At 31.9% G+C, this 20,454-nt stretch overlaps 1 protein-coding gene across 1 annotated transcript; it reads left to right on the top strand.

Moving 5' to 3' along the window:
- The first annotated feature begins 4,137 nt into the window (after window positions 1–4,137).
- LOC130798977 (gibberellin-regulated protein 1-like) lies at window positions 4,138–6,221 on the top strand. Its single transcript, XM_057662066.1, has 3 exons — window positions 4,138–4,706; window positions 5,306–5,348; window positions 5,841–6,221. The coding sequence occupies exons 1-3, from the start codon at window positions 4,623–4,625 to the stop codon at window positions 6,020–6,022; spliced, it is 309 nt and encodes a 102-aa protein (XP_057518049.1). The 5' UTR covers window positions 4,138–4,622; the 3' UTR covers window positions 6,023–6,221.
- The last annotated feature ends 14,233 nt before the right edge of the window (window positions 6,222–20,454 follow it).

Below are 20,454 nucleotides of genomic sequence, written 5' to 3'. Positions count from 1 at the left end.
TGAATCATTGCGCTATGAATTAGTTGAAATGTTTAAACCTTTTAATGGTATGGTTAGCATAACAACTGACATTTGGTCTGCTCCCCCACATTTAGAATCTTATATGTGTGTAACAGCACATTGGATAGATCAAAGTTGAATTATTCAAAAAAGAATAATTGCTTTTGAGACAATGCCAGAAAGACATACCGGTGAAAACATAAAATATAGATTAGTAGAGATATGTAGAGAATGGAACTTATTAGATAACATATTTTGTTGTTCAATTGATAATGCAACCACTAACATTAAATGTATAGAACTTTTGTATAACGAACCTGCACTTAGTTTTATCCTTGGGGGTAGCTTATTACACATACGTTGTTGTGCGCATATAGTTAACTTATCTTGCCAAGCAGGTATAAAACAATTAAACGATTTATTAGAATCAATTAGAGATATAGTGAAGTGGCTTAGGATTGGAAAGATAAAGAGACGATATAAAAAATTATGTGACCAATATCAACTAAAAAAAGTGTATTGGTCATTAGATACTCCTACACGTTGGGGCTCAACCAACGATTTATTAAGAAAGGCGATTGCTTATCGTATAGTTATAACACAACTGTATAGTGAGTGTACAGATAGCTATATAGTTGATGACACTTGGGAATTAGCTATAGGTGTACATAATATATTAGAAGCGTATGACCACGCAAATAAGATTTTTTCATATGTTTATGAACCGAACGTTCACTTAATAATAAGTGAGTGTATTACTATTTTTTATCATCTCCTTAAACATACGCATGATGATACTAACCCATATTTGAAGCCGATTCTTGCAGATATGATGGAAAAATGGAAGACATATTTTACCGACTTTCCTTATATTTATGGAATTGGAACCATTTTAGACCCATGTTTTAAAACTGAAGTCCTTACTAAAGTAATAGGATTTTACTACCAATCCTTAGATCGCCCGCCTACTGATGTACATAATTATGTTGGAACATGTAAAAAATATTTAGCAGAACTCTATAATTATTACGCTAGTGTATATAACTCAAAACGCGATACGTCTAGGCGTGCTAGCGTTTCGGCACGTCCCTCTTATTATAATTCGGTAATAGCTAATATAATGAGTCAAGATGATAGTTTTGTAGGATCATCTTCTTCTTCACCCTCCACCTCATATTTAGAATTAGATAGTTATCTTAAACACCACTTTGAAATTGACCATGGTAGCTATAATATTTTAGAGTGGTGGAAAGAAAAATCTGTAAAATTTCCCATTTTATCGAAAATTGCAAAGGATATCTTTGTAATTCCTGCGTCAACAATTGCGTCGGAGTCTGCTTTTAGTGCAGGTAGAAGAGTTTTGGACGAAAAGAGATCTCGTCTTGCTCCACATAGTATTCAAATATGTGTTTGCAAGAAAGATTGAGATCAAGCGCAGATTCGAACACAAGGACTAAGGAACGATGATGATCAAGACGACGACGATGATCCATGGATGATGATGGATACATCTGCATCATCGTCAGGAGGAGAGTCAGCGGAAGCATCTAACCAACCAGATGATGATGACGAAGACGAATAGGATCAATCGGACAACGATAAATCAACATTCAACAACTATAAATAAAAGGTATGACAAAGAACTACGTGGGCTTTGATTCCTTCGGGATACGTAGGCAGCTTAGTATTCCTTTGGGTACTAGGTTCAAGTCCATTTTCTCCCTCTTTTCTTATTAATCATCTTTATCGACATTATCATTGATTCGTTTCTTATTAATTTATTTTTTTCATTCTTTTTAGTAAATATTTTAATAACGATGACAACTTGACAAGCAATGAATTTCGCTAATAATCAAGTAATCATCAAAGGTACGTCCGCAATATTATAGTATTTTTTTATTATATAAATATTTAAAGAAAAAATAAAAATGGAACCGATGGTCCGACCCGCCCGTCCCGTGAGTTGGAACCGCCGGAACCGCCTCATGAACCGCCAAGGAACCGTTTGGAACCGCCCGGAACCGGAACCGGTCGCGACAGGTTCCAAATGGAACCGGAACCGGTCGCGACAGGTTCCAAATGGAACCGGAACCGAATGGAACCGGAACGGAACCGGACCAACCCGGACCGTGGCCATGCCTACTACTATCACTTCAACAAACTTCACAGCAAATCGATTTGGCATTCAAATATAAAGAAGAAAATCAACATACAAATAGGGAATCACAATTTCATGAGTTTATGAAATTCGAATACAAATTCAATGAAATTCAAATGTAGTTTTATTTGTTCATTTGGGGAAATAAAATTTCATCGAATTGAATTGCTATACTGGAACACCAAACTTTGTAATTAACGTTTGTTAACATTTTCATGGTAAAAAGGTCACGAAGAAAGAATTTGGTAAACCACAGGATTACTGTATTGATTTTAAAAAAATTTTAATTACCACATAAAAACAAGATTATCATATAAAATTTCCTTACAATTATTTTTAAAAAGTGAAATAGTGTGAGATTATTCAAAATAGCTGGAAAGAATTGATGAGATGTTAATTTTATCTGAATGATTATGAGTTTTACATTGGACCCCACAATCCCATGGTAAAGCAGCCCTAGGATGAAAAGAACGTTACTACGTTAGTATACATCACAAAACATGGGGTGGCTACAGACTATAGTATAGTACTTCTACTCGTGCGTTGACTCCTATAAGTCCATAACCCACACGTCGGTGCCTAGCTTTAATTGATTCTACACGGAAGTTGTTTTCGACACTTGTGAGATGCTCACTTGCGTGTATAATACTTTTTATCCATTTTATTAGTTGCTATAATACCAATTACTCCTCATCAACTAGACTTGGGAAAACGGTCGGTCGGTCGGGTTTTGGGTCGGATCAATTTTGGTCGGGTCATTTTCGGGTCGGGTCATTTTCGGGTCGGATCACTCTGGGTTTCGGGTAGGTTCGGATTGACCCAACGGGTTACCATAAAACATTAGAATATCCAATCGACAAATTCAACATAAAAAAAAAATCATTAAAATGTCTAAAAAAATCATTAGAGAAATTACATGTACGATTTTCAAAAAATAGTTGGTATGTCAGGTTCATTTAAGTGCAAGAAAAATAGGGGAATTAATACTTATTTTGAAAGACTTGTAAGATACGCGCTTTATAAAAGTTATTTTGTTTATTATAATTGTAACGTTAGATAAAAATGACGTTAAAATTATCTTCACAATTTTCATGTTGGAAAGATATACAACTAACTAAGTACTTATTTCGTCTTATAAGATACGTCGTTTTATAATTTAGGGTAGCGACATTCGTTTTTTGAAAAGCTCATTCAAACGTGCGAAACGTTCGTATAAATTATATTGATTTGCTTACTGAAATGTAGAAGAATTAAAAACTCATTTGACTGATTTAACAAGATACATGTACTCAATTAAGATGATTATAACGTCCTGTTTTTAAAGAAAAATAATTACGATGGCTAAAAAGACGTTAAATACGTGTTTTTTGAGATCTATTGATGAGTTTTAGGGTTCAAGTGATATACTCAATATGTTGAGATACTTTGAAAACTAAAATTTTATTTGAAATGAATTCTAACATTGAAATTACTCTAAAAATTGATATTAAATCTGTCAAAACGGGTCGGTTTTCGGTCGGGTCATTTTCGGTCGGGTAATTATCGGGTCGGTCATGTTTCGGATTAAGTCGCTTTCGGGTCGGTCGGGTTCGGGTTTTGTCGGGTCGGGTCCCGGGTTCATTTTCGGATCGGATCAAAATTTCCCAGGTCTATCATCAACCTATCTTGGTTTATATTTCTTCATATATAATATAAAATATAATTAATTAAAATTTTGTTTGATTTTTCTTAATGCGTATTTTTATATTATTAACTTTTTAAAATTTTAATAATTGTGTTTTACATATTTTTTTATTAACTTTATTTAATTCAATATCTTTTTAATGTTTATAATCCATGTTCTTCTCCATTAATATTATTATTTAATAAAATAATATATTATCTAAAAAACTCAACTTTTTAATTTCTATAAATATTCCAAACATGAATAGGTAATACAAAGTTTATTTGTTTATTCTCTAGAAGCAAGAAAGTAGAAGTTGGTAGGGAAGTGCTCTTTTTAGTCATGATGGAAATAAATAAGAGCTCCAAATATGAGTCAATTTTATATTAGTTTATACTTTTAATTTTACTTTAATTTAATTATTTAATTTTATATCACAATTAAACAAAAACATAAGATAAATGGAAACTAAAAAGTAAATGTGAATTTTATTTTGGTTTATTGATTCTATAGAAACCATAAGTTGGTAAACAAGGGTATTTGAATTGAATTAAGAAGGTCCTAGAAGTTTGTCTCAACTCTCCCAAAAGAAATACTTTTCACCCACTCAAACCCACTTATTCTTGGCTACTTTAATTTTGTTTTTGTATGATGATAAATAAAGCTAAAATGGTGTGCTTAGCTTTCAAATATTAGCTGTAGACTCCCTTGCATTATCCCTCCTTTTTCACTCTATAAATATTGCCTTCCTTTCTATTTTTCTTCTTCACACCAAAATTAATTAATTAGTTTAGTCACTTCATGAATATGGCAATTTCTAAGCTCCTTATTGCTACTATTGTCCTCTCTTTTTTGCTTCTTAATGTGGTTCAACCTCATCAAATGGTAATATTTTATCATATATGTATTCTTATTTCTCTTCTTATTATTTTGATTTTTCTAATCTATACACCTTGTGCACATGCTTAAATTACAAAATACATAACTTTGCTGAAATCGATTTATATTATCTAAAAATTTATTACAATTTCTAATTTTAGAGAATAATATTACAAATTATATTTTAACAAATTTACTTATTTTGTAAATTAAACCTATGTATGTTTCTGGTGCATAAGTTAGAAAAACCGATATTATTTTCTATTATGTTCTTACTATCTAGAGGGTTTAACTATTTATTTTCGTTGATTATATATTTTTATCAAAACTTTAAAAATTAACAAGATGAAAATTTTAGGAAAAAGAATAAACCTTATCATCTTATTTTATCATTCTAATATTATTAATTAGTTTCATTTAGACTTTTGTCTATTACTATAATTTATTTCTATTTCTATTATTTAATACCAATAATCTAACAGACAATTGTTGATAAGTAAATTACTCAAGGACAAAATTTGTTTAGTTTGTCCGCATGGAATATCATGTTTATAACTTTTGTGTATGTATTCGTTTTATTAATAAATTTTTATTATGGGTTGCAGATTGAGAGTAGCGGTCCAAAGAGGTCTCTCCTTGGAGCTATAAGTACGTATTCATTTTTATTTGATGGTGACTGTACTGTACTCATTAGATTAACTTACACAATACTCGATTTCCCAATTTTTTATTTTATGAAAAATTTAAGCCTACTTTTCAATTTGAATTATTGATCTTGGCCTAATTGAATTGAATTATAATCAAATCACACGCTTAAAATAACGATTTAACCTCCTTATATAATATTTTTATCTCAGAAGTATTAAACATATATTTTTATAAGTTTCATATATACATGTAGTGAATTGTTATTTTGATTTTTTATTTCATGATACGTTTTTTTTTTCGTTTTTCTCAAATAAAAATTTTCAGAAAATTTTTTGCATTATTAATATTGTCAAATGGGTGGAATATTCATCTAAGACAAGCTCGAGCCTAAAGTCTCTTGAATACATGTTTATTCTATTATATCTATAATAATTCAAAAAGCGAAGAAAACATCTGATATAATATTAATGTTTGTAAATTTGAACGATGTAGATTGTGGGGCGGCATGTGTGGCAAGGTGCCGACTGAGCAGCAGGCCAAATCTTTGCCACAGGGCATGTGGGACATGCTGTGCAAGGTGCCAATGTGTTCCACCGGGTACTTCCGGCAACCAAGAACTCTGTCCTTGCTACTACAACCAGAGGACCCATGGTGGCAAACGCAAGTGCCCTTAAATCATTTTTATGAGCTATATCATCATTATATCAAGTTCATATATATTGTTTAACTTGTACGTTTTTTTGGCTGAGTATTGTTATATATTTGAAGTATTTTTAATTCCATTTGATTATTGTAATTAAGTTCACTGTTATGTAATACATAAATAAATATATAATAAAAGTTCAGTCAGATGATCTGTTATTTTACTTGGAATTATTATATTGGTGTTGAAAGAATAAACAATATGTGATTCCACATTAAAAATTAGAGAGCAGTTGACTAACATATAAGTTTATAAGTAGATTACGTGATCTTGTTTAGGTTCCTTTTGGTTGAGTTTGTTTCTTTAACAATTAATGTTCTGTACTCATTAGTCTATTTGAATGAAGTTAAAAAAATAAATGAAGCCAATTTTAAATGCTTTTTTTTTTTGTGTGTGTGTTTTTTGTTGTGAAAATACCAAAAGGAGAGCCATGTTTATATAAGCATATATCACTTTAAAACATCACCAATCACTATATGTGATTGTAGGATTTAAGGAAATTCCACATGGTAGCATTTAATTTTCATGAAACGCCAGTGGTAAAGTAAGAGTTTTCCGCATTGTAGCATCTACTTTATGCACTATCTAACTGCCGTTGCATTTTCCGCTAAATTCTTGTTAATTTCCGTTTGATTCATCGTTTTGTAAGATTTTCGCATATTATAGCATTCAATTTTTGCTCTCAAATATTTAATTCTAAGGTTTAATTCACCGATTAATTTATCAACGCCCTTAAATGCTGTAACGATTAAGTAGATATGTATCAGTGCTTGTAATACACCTTTTGAACTTATGAAATGCACCTTTTCAGCTTATAAAATGCGCATTTTGAATTATTTATTAGTGTTTGTAATGTACCTTTTGAACTTTATAATGCCAATAATTTGAATGAAAATAAAATTGTCACAACATTTAAGGGCGTTGATAAATTAATCGGTGAATTAAACGTTAAAATGGTGAATTAAACATTTGAGAGCAAAATTAGATGCTACCATGTGGAAAAATTTTACAAAAGTGCTATTATTGGCGTTTCATGAAAACTAGATACGACCATGTGGAATTTCCCTAGAATTTATAATACAAGCTATTCAGGCCTCATACAAGTAAAAAATAAGAGTGAAACCACATAAAATCAATGGACGAAAGAACACACAATGTAATGAGGTATCCTTGATACCTCTTCCCTTAAACTATATTTATTTTTATGATGATTCAACAATACAATAATAAATAACTATCCCTCTTGAGAATAATGTCATGAGTTAACCTTTTAAACCCTATAATTATTGGGAAAATAGGTGTGGGATATTCTACAAGAGACTAGAATGCTCCGAAAATGTCTAGAAAAATCTAAAACATTCTAGAAAAAAACTAGAACATTTTAAAAGAGTGTGAAAGTATCTTGAATGTTCTATTAGTGACTAGAACACTCTAGAAAAATAGGATAAGCTTAGAATATTGTAGAATGTTTAAGATAATGTAAGACTTTCTAGATTGAAAATAATATAGAGAATTCTAGAACTTAATAAGTTAAGGGGGCTTGCCTATAAATAGTGAACCAAGTAATTTGTACAAACCATTTTGGAAAAAGCCTTATAAAGTTTTCCTAAATAGTGCATACGAAGTATTCACTTAAAAACTTTCTTTTCTCTTTGCTAACATTCTTTCCAACACTTAGCCCACAAAAAGCTTTAGTAATTAGTCACTAACCTTGAGCGCTTAGCTCGGATATGCTTGACTTGTTTTAACTTGTTTTATGAAGGGAGTGTAAGCAAGTAACCCTCGTGTTAAGACTAGGAAAGAGTCCACCCATGACAGGTGGTATCAAAGCCTCACTGAAACAGCCCAAACCGGCGTAAACAATATAATAATATTGTCTACAAAGCACAGCGGAAGACTTATAGAAGTCTGGGCTGAATCCGACCTGTGGCTCGATAGCCACAGCAACCAATATCAGAGTATTTAAAAACTTTACAAAACTGTAATACAATTACTTACAACCCAGTTATAAACTAAGTTAATACATTATAAAACTATTTTTTTATTTTAAAAGACATGATTTATCAAAATATCATTATAAGTTAATCTTCCGGAAACGATGTCCTCGCTATCGCAACACATGACACATAAATGAGCAGCACATCCATCTACACTAAAAATGGCAACCTGAAAGTGGATCTACCCCCTGTAAGAGATAGACCCTATAAAAAAAACTGGCAACAATTGCATTGTTGAGTAATCCAACAAACTACTATATTTGTATACAAGTCATTAACAAATATTTCCAAATCAAATTCCTTGTTCACTTGGTAATCATTTATAAACATTATTTTATCCAAGTCAAAACTCTTATTAAAGACCGTTTGGTATCGACATAAATACGGTTATGAACCTTTAGTTCATAACAAATCAAAACTCTTTTAAAAGATCGTTTGGTATCGACATAAATACGGCTATGAACCTTTAGTTCATAACGAATCAAAACACGGCTATAACTTTACAAGTTAATAGCGTAAATCAAAATGCGGCTATTACTTTACAAGTCAATAGCGAAACAATACGGCAAATGATAAATATGATATCATTTGCAAAACGACAAAACTTTATGTACCAAACGTATTTATTCAAAACTCTTATTAAATCAATAATTTAACAACACTTAAAACGTGGGAATATATGGACCGTCAGGAAGTAGGCTTGATCTAAATCCTGAGAACACGGGTGATCGTCATCACCGAAAATACGGTTCTTGCAAGAACGAAACGGGATCGGGGGCTCGAGACTGATTCGAATAACCATTACCTATTATCAAGCTATAGGATTTCACAATAATCCGGATATAAGTATCCGTTGCCAATTCCCAAAAACGGACATTTTTCAATGTCGAACATTTCAATATAAAACAAAACAATGATTGATTTTCTTTGAAATCAACAATCATACCTCATTTTCATAATACAATGTTGAAAAGCTCGTATTTATAAAATTGTGAACATACAAAACATAATTTTGACCAAGAACTAGAAACAAGGTCAAAACAAAGTTAAAATCCAAAGTTTCGAACACCAAAAATTATACGATTTCGCTCTATTATCAATAGCAGTAATACCACACCTTATAAAATATAAATCAATTCATCATCATTTAAAATACCAATCAATTCATATGTTCTCAAATTTTATACCTGAACCAAACACTCATATTATTCAAATAAGATCCATAACCCAACATTTCAATCCATAAAAGAAAAATAATAACCCTAAATTAATCTCAATTATCCAATAAATAACCTTAAACCTCCAATTTATTTTATACTTCATAATCCCACATAATAAATTCCATTTTAGTACCATAACAGGACACTTGTTAGTAATTTGGTCATAACTCTCTCATACGAACTCATTTTGGGGCGATTCAAGTGCCCACACAACCATGACTCGATGCTCTACAAATCTCACGCAGACACCAGAACCCAAAAACAATCAAAACTATCCCAAAATAGCCAAAACAGAAGGGTCAGTATTGATTTTCATGACAGCCTGCTGGTATGTCACTGTTTTGAACATAACTCTCTCATAGGAACTCATCTTGGGGCGATTCAAGTGCCTACGTGATTGCGACTCAAAGCTCTACAAATCTCATGAAGACACCAAAACCCCAAAACGATTCTAACTATTTCAAAAACAGCAATACAAATTCGGACAGAACAAAACGGAACCTCATTGTCGATTTTTATGACAGTCTACTAGTATTTTGGACATAACTTCCTCATACGAACTCATCTCGGGGCGATTCAAGTGTCCACACGACCGCGACTCAAAGCTCTACAAATCTCAAGCAGACATAAGAACCCAAAAACAATCAGAACCATCCCCAAAATAGCCAAAATAGAAAGTTCAGTTTCGAAATTCACAATACCAAGTTTTATACTAGAAATCAAATAAACCCAATAACCAATACTAATCAACACTAGCAAGAACCCAATTACTAATTAAACTCATATACTCTAATCAAACTCAAGTTGATGCTTAAATTTGAAACTTAAAAACCCCAAATTAACCATGAATACTAAACTACTACCAAATTCAACAATCATTGTTTATGCTTAAGAACTTAAAACTACTTTAAAACATTCAATTTATACTTAAATAAAATAGTTTGTGGATTACCTCAATCACCATTGAAGGACCTTTCAACTTTCAATCTTGAACTTCAATTCACTAATTTTTCCCCAAATCAGAAACCCTAACTTGATTCTTCAATAAACCAAAACCAAAGAGGTGAAGAAGTGGTGACTGAAGTGGCGGCAAAGGTGGTGCAGCAGCTCCGTTGACGTTGGAGGGAGGACAAGAACCGGCTGCTACTGAATCGTGAGGGAGAGGAAAGGAGGCAGTGTTGAGAGTTTGAAGGAATAAAAGATGAGGATGAAGAAAGAAATGGGGAAGGGGTGTGTCGGTTTATTTGTGGTAAAATGGGTTTTTATTTTTAGCTTTGATCCATAAAATTCTATTAAAGTCGTCTCGTCGTAAGACAATCTTTTATAAGACATGCTGTAAGGGTATAATAGACGATTTATGAAATAAGTAATATTTCGTAATTGGTAGTATGAATAAGGATTGCATTTAGGAATTTATTTTTCAATACTTTATTTAAATTTATTTTTATAAAGATAAGATAGTAATCAATTAATAAAATATAATCAAAATACACTTTTATCGAAGTATTCTTTATATAAATTTTATACATTAAATAAAATATACCTCTTTCTTGAAAATGTTAACAAATGAAATACTTGAGTCAATATTATCAAAATAATAATATTATTACTCGAATTAACTTACTTAATCACCCAATCAGCTTAATAAACTTATAATTAAGCTTTATTAAAAGTAGTCTATTTCACTCACTGATCACTAAGAAGTGATTTTGTCAAAAGTTGTGGTGAGACTGCCTAAATACAAAAAACAAAATACGAGCAGCTGTGTTCTGCAACTTGAAGACTCAACTTTTTTAAATAATTATAATTTAAAATACATATTAATTAAATAAATAAATTAAGTAATTACATTTAGTTGTTTAAGTTGGTTTAAAATCATATTGGATATAAATTTAATAATTGATATATATGTTTAAGTCTGAATTATTGATATATGCTTAAATAACTTAAGCTTATCTTAAGGTTGAATTTATAAGTCTTGAAATCAAGTTCAATGTCTTGAAAGTGATTATGTTTATAATAAGGTTAGTTTCGTAATTATAACTTTGAAATATTTTGATAGGTCAAGGTTATTAAAATTAACTTTGAAATATTTTAATAGGTCAAGGTTCATTAAAATTATTTTTGAATTATTTCAATAGGTTAAAATATTGAAATTAAGTTTGTTTATACGTTTTTTATTAACGTTTGAATATTTTATTTGAATTTAAAATATGTGCTTAAAATAGTTCGATGATTAAATATCCATAGTACAAGCTAAACACGTTTAAATATTTATAATACACGTTAATATTTGAATTTAAAATATGTTGTTAAGCTAATTAAAGAGTTTCCTATAAATAAGGTAATGTTTAAATTGATACTAAAAATAGAAAATGACAATTTAAATAAATGCTAAAAGTAGGAATTAATTTGAATAAGTATTTACAAGTTATTTTAGTCTTGTTTTTGCTTAATTTTCATTATCTTGTATGAGTTCTAACGTGGCAGAACAACATTGGTTATTAAAAACAAATTACTGCACACAATGACGAAAATAGATGAGCTGTCAGTGCAACGTCAGTTTGATTTAAAGCTCAAGGTCTTCAAGACTGGCATAGAATATCCAGATCAACGAAATTAACGGATGAAGCTTTCTTGCTCTTCAAGGATATGTTAAGGCGTAATATCTATATATAAAAAACTTCATTTCAGAATTAAGGATGCACCTCTTCTCGAACTGTTCTCTCTTGACTTAAGATCTAATATTTTCTAAGTGTTCAAAAGAGTTTTAATTCTTAGTTCATCTAGCTCTTACAATTTGTAATTGGCTTAAGTGTTAAAAAGAGTTAGATTATTTCATAGTTTAATATGCCTAACTTAGAATACTTTTAAAAGTGTTCAACTTGTAATCTCTATTGAGAGATTGGGATTTGCTTTTTATTAAAGGGACTGGTAAGACGTTTCTTCAAGGGGAAGAACGTGGTGAGAGGAGATAGTGAAATCTTCTAGTTTGTCTTAAAGTCTATTAATAAAATGCGTTAAAATCCTACGGGTTGAAAGAGAACCCATAGGCGGGGAGTAGGTTGTTTAGAACCGAACCTCGTTAACGTATCGTGTGTTATTCTTTAAGTTTATCTTCCGTACATACGTTATAGTTTTATTACTCGACCTAAAAACTTTCCCAGAAAACAGCTTTGAAAGGTCACTCAATCTCTTGAGACAATCTTCTAGACAAAAATTTTAAACGCCCATACTCTCTATTCACCCCCTAGAAAGTATTCAACCTCCTATTAACTTTCACAACTATTACTACCGTTCATTACATCCTGAATAAAAAACGAAACAGAAAATCTAACTGTTGAAATTCTAAATAGCTGCCCAAACAAGCATTTCTCTTGCTCAAACGAGAAACCAAGTTCTACACCTACTGCCTGACTTTGACTACGCTGCTCGAACAAGCAACTTCAGTTGTCCATTTTTTATTTGCTTTGTTTCCTGGATCGAGAAACCACCTCTAATGCCTTGCCTTGTTCAAGGCATGGTCTAACACCTTAGTTGAATCTCTTTATACCTTGATCAAAGCCTCCCTTACTTTGTCTATTCATCTTATTTGCTTCACATTGATCACCTCATGTAGTGATCCAAACCTCAATTCTTCACAACTCAACGCATCCGCATCGTCCTTCGTATTGTGCAAGACATAACATGTTTGACTATGTGATCAAAATCATCTCCATGAGTAGGAGATTTTGTACTTGTTTAAACAATCCCCCCCCCCCCCCTCAAGTCAAATTCTCCTATAATCAAAAAATGCCACCTCATTGAGTGACTCACGCACCTCATCATCAACTTTGTGGCCTAGGTAACAACCATCAACTTGTAGCACATACAAGTTGCTCCTACTCTGTTTTTCCTTCATGAGCACCATGCTTCCTCTGATGACCTACAAAGTCCCCCCACTACCTTGAAAGTGCATCTCTTAACCTGCAATTGACCTAGTGAAATGAGGTTCTTCTCAAACTTAGGAAAATACCTTACATCAGCAACCTTTCTCTTGACAATACCTTGTGACTTAGTAATAGCTTCTCCAATTCCTTCCACCTTCTCCATTTCATCCTTTGGTAAAGTAACAAGGCCTCCATCAAATATTTTAAGCTTAGAAAATTTCTCTTTTTCACAACAAATGTGGAATGAGCAACTAGAGTTAATCACCCATTTCTTACTATGAATCTTTCCCCCATCAACTGAAAGAGCCCCATCATAGTCATCATCACCCATAAAGCCTAGAGCGAAATTTCTACTATTCTCACCTTCATTTCTACCATCATCCCTCAAGCTTCTCATGCTCTTAAGGTCTCTCTTCTTCTTTACACATCATTAATTGTGCCCTTTCTTATTACAATACTAACACTCTTTGTCATTATAGTCACCCTTGCCTTGAGACTTCTCTTTTCCTAAATATCCCTTCTGCTTGGTTCTCCCTCTAGTAGAACCCTTACTACAAAAGCCATCCCAACACTCTTCTTCTCCTCACCCTCGGTTCTCACTAGGGGTGTTCAAGAAAAACCGACCCACTTGACCCAACCCGTTGACCCGTCGACCCGTAATCTTAATAGCGAATCATTTTATTAAAAAAATTACGGGACGGGTCATGGGAAATGAAATTAATTGAGTCGGGTACCCATTGACCCGAAATATAGAGGGTAAATTAAAAATAAATCTTTTCAGCTGTTCTTTAAATTTGATTACGCATCCTTAAATGTTTTATAAGAAGATTTTTATAAGAAATTTTTTAATAAAAACACTACACTCCTCAGTTCTTTAAATATGGTTTTGCAGAATATGATTTTATGGACTACTTGAAAGTCAATTTTTTTTTTTGCTGCTCAAATTGAAGTTACATTCTTAACTCCAACCACAAATATAGTAAAACTAAAACCTATTCCATCTAAGAAAAAACCTCATAATGTTGAGTATTAGTTGAACAATTTTTGTTGGAATGTTCAAGAGAAAATTCAGAAAATTCTGTATTGTTGTATAAACCAAAAATGTTCAAGCAATAAAATTGGGTACCCAATGTTTCGGACTGATTTATCCGCGTACTCGGATCAATCAGGTCGGGACGTGAGCCATTAAAACAAGTATCTGACTAACCGGGTGCTCGGGTTTTTGGGTACCTGAAATGTTGGATACGCGATTATGAACACCCTTAGTTCTCACCATGAACCTATCATTTTCTCTCAATGCCACAAATGCTTGATCAAGAGCAATATACTCCTTTCCTATGAGCAATGTTTGAACTATATTTCTATAGTCCTTGGAAAGAGAAGCCAAAAAGAAGTAGGGCTTGCTCCTATTCTGTCAATATTTCATTCACATTCATTAATTGGCACAACAACTTATTTAATATGTTATTGGGGTCTTTGATTGTTGTATTCTCCTCTTTCATGAGTTGATATAACTCCCACCTTAAGAAAAGTTTGTTTGTAAAGGATTTGAAAGCATACACTGCTAGTAACTTCTCCAACAACTCACTGGGATCGATCTCCTTCAAGTAGGGATACTTGATTTCGGGTGCAATGGCAAGCGAGATTGTGCGTAATGCCTTCTTCTTCATTGATGTTTATCTTCCTTCCTCAAAATGTGGCGGTCTGTTTTTTCAAAAGCATCTTCAATGCCTATTGAACAAGCCAATCATCCATGAAACTTTTCCATATAGCAAAAAATATTATTCCATCAAACAATGGAATATAGAATTTTGCCGCTTTAATCATCTTGTTTCTTCACTATATAACCTTACTTTCACTCACCAAAATATACCTAAAAGGCACCCCACTTTGATACCAATTCAATAAAAGCTATTAAGGTCTCACACAAGTGAAAAACAAATTAGAAAACACACAAAAAATAATGGAAGAAAGAACAAATAATGTAATTATGTTGCATACCTCCCTCTCAAACAATACAATAAAATAACCATATATCCTGAGAAAAAACTCTCCAGGCAAAGATCTCACAGCAATGGAGATCACCTTGATACTATCGCAAAGAAAATATAGATATCTTGGTATTGACCCTATCCCCTCTCTGTTCATTAGCCCCTACTCTTGTTTATGTGTTGTGTATTCTATGAAGTTATAAGCCAATTAACTAGAGAGCATACAACATTCTAGAATCAACAATTAACACAACAATAATACAATAATAAGTTATAGATTAAATGCCCTTCATTGCACCTTTAATGAAAAACGTAACAGAAAATCTAACCATTGAACTTTTGAACAGCTGCTCAAACGAGCAATTGTCTTGCTTTAATGAGCAGCTATGTTCTGCACCTACTGCCTCTGATAAGCCTGTTATAATCACTACAACATAATTTGCTTTTAGTAGGATATATTTAGTGACATTTAATTTAAATGTCACTACTTTAAATTTTTAATAGTAAATACAGTGGATATAGTGACATTTATTAAACCCTTTAGCAACATAATAAATAAATTATACAAAAGCTTTTCACGATATAGGATCTAGTGACATTTCTTAAAAATGCCACTATAGACTATAGTAACAGTTACATATGCCACTAAAGGCCAAATAAAGTGTCACTAAATCACTTAATAGTGGAACTTAAAATAGAAACAAACAATTATTACACTTGAAATATAAATCAGTGGCATTTTTTAATGCCACTAAATTCAATGTTACGAAAAGTTAAATTTGTTATAGTGAATGAGCATAGTACTTGTTCAAATGAGCAGCTTCAGTTGGCTACTTTTTGTTTGCTTTTTCTTGTTACCTCGATCGAGCAACCTCCTTACATGCCTTGCCCCGTTTAAGGCATGGTCTAACAACTTAGTAGAAGCTCTTTATGTGTTGATCTAAGCCTCCCTTAGTTTGTCCAATGCATCTTACTTGCTCCACATTGATCACCTTATGTAGTAATCCAAACCTTATGTAGTAAGACATAGCATATTTGACTATGTGATCAAAATCATCTGCATGATTAGGAGATTTAGTACTGGGTTCGACAATAATTGCAAATTGAGTAAATTGTGTTAAATTTTTCTATTTGTGTCGATATCAAAAGATAAATAAACGGAAGAAATTGGAAGGAGTCAAAAACTTGAAGTTTGTGAACTATAATTTCTTAACTTTGTTATGGAAAAGATTACATTTTTTGTGGGTAAAAATTTGTTTTAAAAGTTTGACCATTCTTTATTTTTATTCCATGAAAATGTTAACGTGGAATATAATTTCTGCCACTAGTGCACGTCGAATTTTCGATATATTTAAAGATTTATTGTTTTTAATATAATAAATTCAAATAAAATGACTCATTAAATTATGTGTACTTCTTATTTATGTAAAATTGCACGTGATGATTACTATCAAGGTCATTCGATAACAACCTCTTTGTTAATTTTATCACTAATAAAGGTCAAGTTGCGTATAATACCTGACATTCATAAACCCCACCCTAAGTAAGAGCCACTTAATAACATTGAGTAACGAAATGATACTATTGTACGTCTAAATCTAAAGGACGAGAAATCTACCAATTTAAAAAAAGGAAAATTTCACATGGTAGCATCCAGTTTTCATGAAATGCCAATGGTAACACTTTTTTTAAAAAAATTCCACATGGTAGCATCTAGTTTATGCACAAACTAATTGCCGTAGTATTTTCCATTAAGTTCTTGTTAAATTCCGTTTAATTCATCATTTTTGTAAGTTTTTTCCACATGGTAGCATCTATTTTTTGTTTAATTCACAATTTTAACGTTTAATTCACCAATTTAATGTTTAATTCACCGTTTAATTTATTAACGCCCATAAATGTTGTAATAATTTTGTTTTCATTCAAATTGTTGGCATTATAAAATTCAAAAGGTAAGTAGCCAAGCACTAATACTAATACATATTTATTTCAAGCAAAATTAGAGATAATTCTAATAATAATAAAATGATGCACAAGTGGATACAACAAAAGGCTAAGGTTTTGTTAGAGGTTATGAACACTAGTTCCCCATCGTCTCCATCAACACCAAATCCTACTTGCCATCTTTCTGTTTGTTAACACGTTAATCATTAGCTTTTTGTAATATTGGTTTATACATTTTCTTTCATAAAGTGTAAAGAAAAAGATAAATAAATAGGTAACTTTTTTGTAGCAAATCTTTTTAGCAGGAAAATACTTGCTTTTATTATTAGAATTATCTCTAATTTTGCTTAAAGTAAATATGTATTAGTATTAGTGCTTGGCTACTTACCTTTTGAACTTTATAATGCCAACAATTTGAATGAAAACAAAATTATTACAACATTTATGGGTGTTAATGAATCAAACGGTGAATTAAATATTAAATTGGTGAATTAAACGTTAAAAATGTGAATTAAACAAAAACTGAATGCTACCATGTGGAAAAAAACTTTCAAAATGATGAATTAAACGGAATTTAACAAGAACTTAACGGAAAATGCTACGGCAATTAGTTTGTGCATAAACTGGATGCTACCATGTGAAATTTTCTTTAAAAAGTTCTACCACTGACATTTCATGAAAACTGAATACTACCATGTGAAATTTCCCTAAAAAAAGTCACCAAAATAGCAACCTTCTAACTGAAAATTCATTAACCTTACTTTTTAGTCTTCGACTATAATGGAGTATATATAACTAGGTTAATATCTACTAAAGTACTTCCTCCTTTTCATTATACTTGTTATATATTTGACTTTTTACGCAATTTAATGTGTTATTTTGGTCATTTATTTATTGAACTATACACATCCAAAAATAATAAAAAGTTAAATTATGAAAGTATGCGATTAGACGATTTAAACAAGACCCTATTTGACTATATTTTTTCTTATACATTAACCGCAATTTATAAAATAAGTTTAAACAATAAATAGTGCTTATAATCATAATGTAGCAAGTATTTCATAATGGAAGAAGCATTAAAACAAAACCGATGGATCGTATCGATTCCATATAACTGGATGCGTACACTTGTGACAATATGGTGATATCATGGATTCACAATAATATTTTTGAAATAAAAAAACTTATGTTTCTTGATAGTGCTTCAATAATATGTAGTCAACAACAACAAATATTTTCTGTTATAAACGGCTCAAGAAAATATAACTAAGTAAAGAAAATTTTAGTACAAAGCAGATAATGACAAGTTTGTCTTAGAGTTTATATTCAAAGGAAGGAGCTTTGACAAGAACTTGAATCCACTAATTTTACAATGTTAGAATCACCAGTTTTGCAGATTGAAGCTCTACCAATCAAGAATGAAAACAGTAGAACACAGAAGACAGAATGAGGCTTACGATAGAGAAAAGGAATCTTTCTTTATTGTTTTGAAATTTTTTTTACACACTTTACACCTGTTGCATGCACCTAGGCATGGCCACGGTCCAGGTTGGGCCGGTTCCGTTCCGGTTCCATTTGGAACCTGTCGCGACCGGTTCCGGTTCCGGGCGGTTCCAAACGGTTCCTTAGCGGTTCATAAGGCGGTTCCGGCGGTTCCAATTCACCGGGCGGGTCGGACCATTGGTCCCATTTTTATTTTTTCTTTAAATATTTATATAATATAAAAATACTACAATATTGCGGACGTACCTTTGATGATTACTTGATTATTAGCCAAATTCATTGCTTGTCAAGTTGTCATCGTTATTAAAATATTTACTAAAAAGAATGAAAAAAAAACTAAATTAATAAGAAACGAATCAATGATAATATCGATAAAGATGATTAATAAAAAAAGAGGGAGAAAATGGACTTGAACCGAGTACCCAAAGGAATACTAAGCTGCCTACATATCCCGAAGGAATCAAAGCCCACGTAGTTCTTTGTCATACCTTTTATTTTTAGTTGTTGAATGTTGATTTATCGTTGTCCGATTGATCTTATTCGTCTTCATCATCATCATATGGTTGGTTAGATGCTTCCGCTGACTCTCCTCCTGACGATGATGCAGATGTATCCACCATCATCCATGGATCATCATCATCATCTTGATCATCATCATTCCTTAGTCCTTGTGTTCGAATCTCCGCTTGATCCCAATTTTTCTTGCAAACACATATTTGAATACTATGTGGAGCAAGACGAGATCTCTTTTCGTCTAAAACTCTTCTACCTGCACTAAAAGCAGACTCCGACGCAATTGTAGAAGCAGGAATTGCAAGGATAAACTTTGCAATTCTCGATAATATGGGAAATTTTACAGATTTTTCTTTCCACCACTCTAAAATATCATAGCTACCTTGGTCAATTTCAAAGTGGTGTTTAAGATAACTATCTAATTCTAAATATGAAGTGGAGGATGAAGAAGAAGATGATCCTACAAAACTATCATCTTGGCTCATTATATTAGCTATTACCGAATTATAATAAGAGGGACGTGCTGAAACGCTTGCACGCCTAGACGTATCGCGTTTTGGGTTATATACACTAGCATAATAATCATAAAGTTTTGCTAAAAGTTTTTTACAACTTCCAACATAATTATGTACATCACTAGGCGGGCGATCTAATGATTGGTAGTAAAATCTAATTACTTTAGTAAGGACTTTTGTTTTAAAACATGAGTCTAAAATGGTTGCAATTCCATAAATATAAGGAAAATCGGTAAAATATGCCTTCCATTTATCCATCATATCTGCAAGAATCGGCTTTAAATATGGGTTAGTATCATCATGCGTATGTTTAAGAAGATGATAAAAAATAGTAATACACTCACTTATTACTAAGTGGACGTTCGGTTCATAAACATATGAAAAAATCTTAGTTGCATGGTCATACGCTTCTAATATTTTATGTACACCTATAGCTAATTCCCATGTGTCATCAGTTATATAGCTACTGTACACTCACTATACAGTTGTGTTATAACTGGACGATAAGCAATCGCCTTTCTTAATAAATTGTTGGTTGAGCCCTAAAGTGTAGGAGTATCTAATGACCAATACACTTTTTTTAGTTGATATTGGTCACATAATTGTTTATATCGTCTCTTTATTTTTCCAATTCTAAGCCACTTCACTATATCTCTAATTGGATCTAATAAACCGCTTAATTGTTTTATACCTGCTTGGCAAGATAAGTTAACTATATGAGCTCAACAACGTATGTGTAATAAGCTACCCCCAAGGATAAAACTAAAAGCAGGCTCGTTATACAAAAG

Source organism: Amaranthus tricolor, chromosome 13 (genome assembly GCF_026212465.1).
Source record: "Amaranthus tricolor cultivar Red isolate AtriRed21 chromosome 13, ASM2621246v1, whole genome shotgun sequence".
Lineage (NCBI taxonomy): Eukaryota > Viridiplantae > Streptophyta > Magnoliopsida > Caryophyllales > Amaranthaceae > Amaranthus > Amaranthus tricolor.
Note: the sequence above shows the minus strand (reverse complement) of the source record. Positions and strands in the feature narration are given on the sequence as shown.

Bases quoted from the DNA above. Each gene is read 5' to 3' on its own strand.
- LOC130798977 (XM_057662066.1), top strand. From the start codon at position 4,623: ATGAATATGGCAATTTCTAAGCTCCTTATTGCTACTATTGTCCTCTCT. The intron at 4,707-5,305 runs GTAATATTTTAT...TATGGGTTGCAG, and splicing joins TGGTTCAACCTCATCAAATG to ATTGAGAGTAGCGGTCCAAA. The intron at 5,349-5,840 runs GTACGTATTCAT...TGAACGATGTAG, and splicing joins GTCTCTCCTTGGAGCTATAA to ATTGTGGGGCGGCATGTGTG.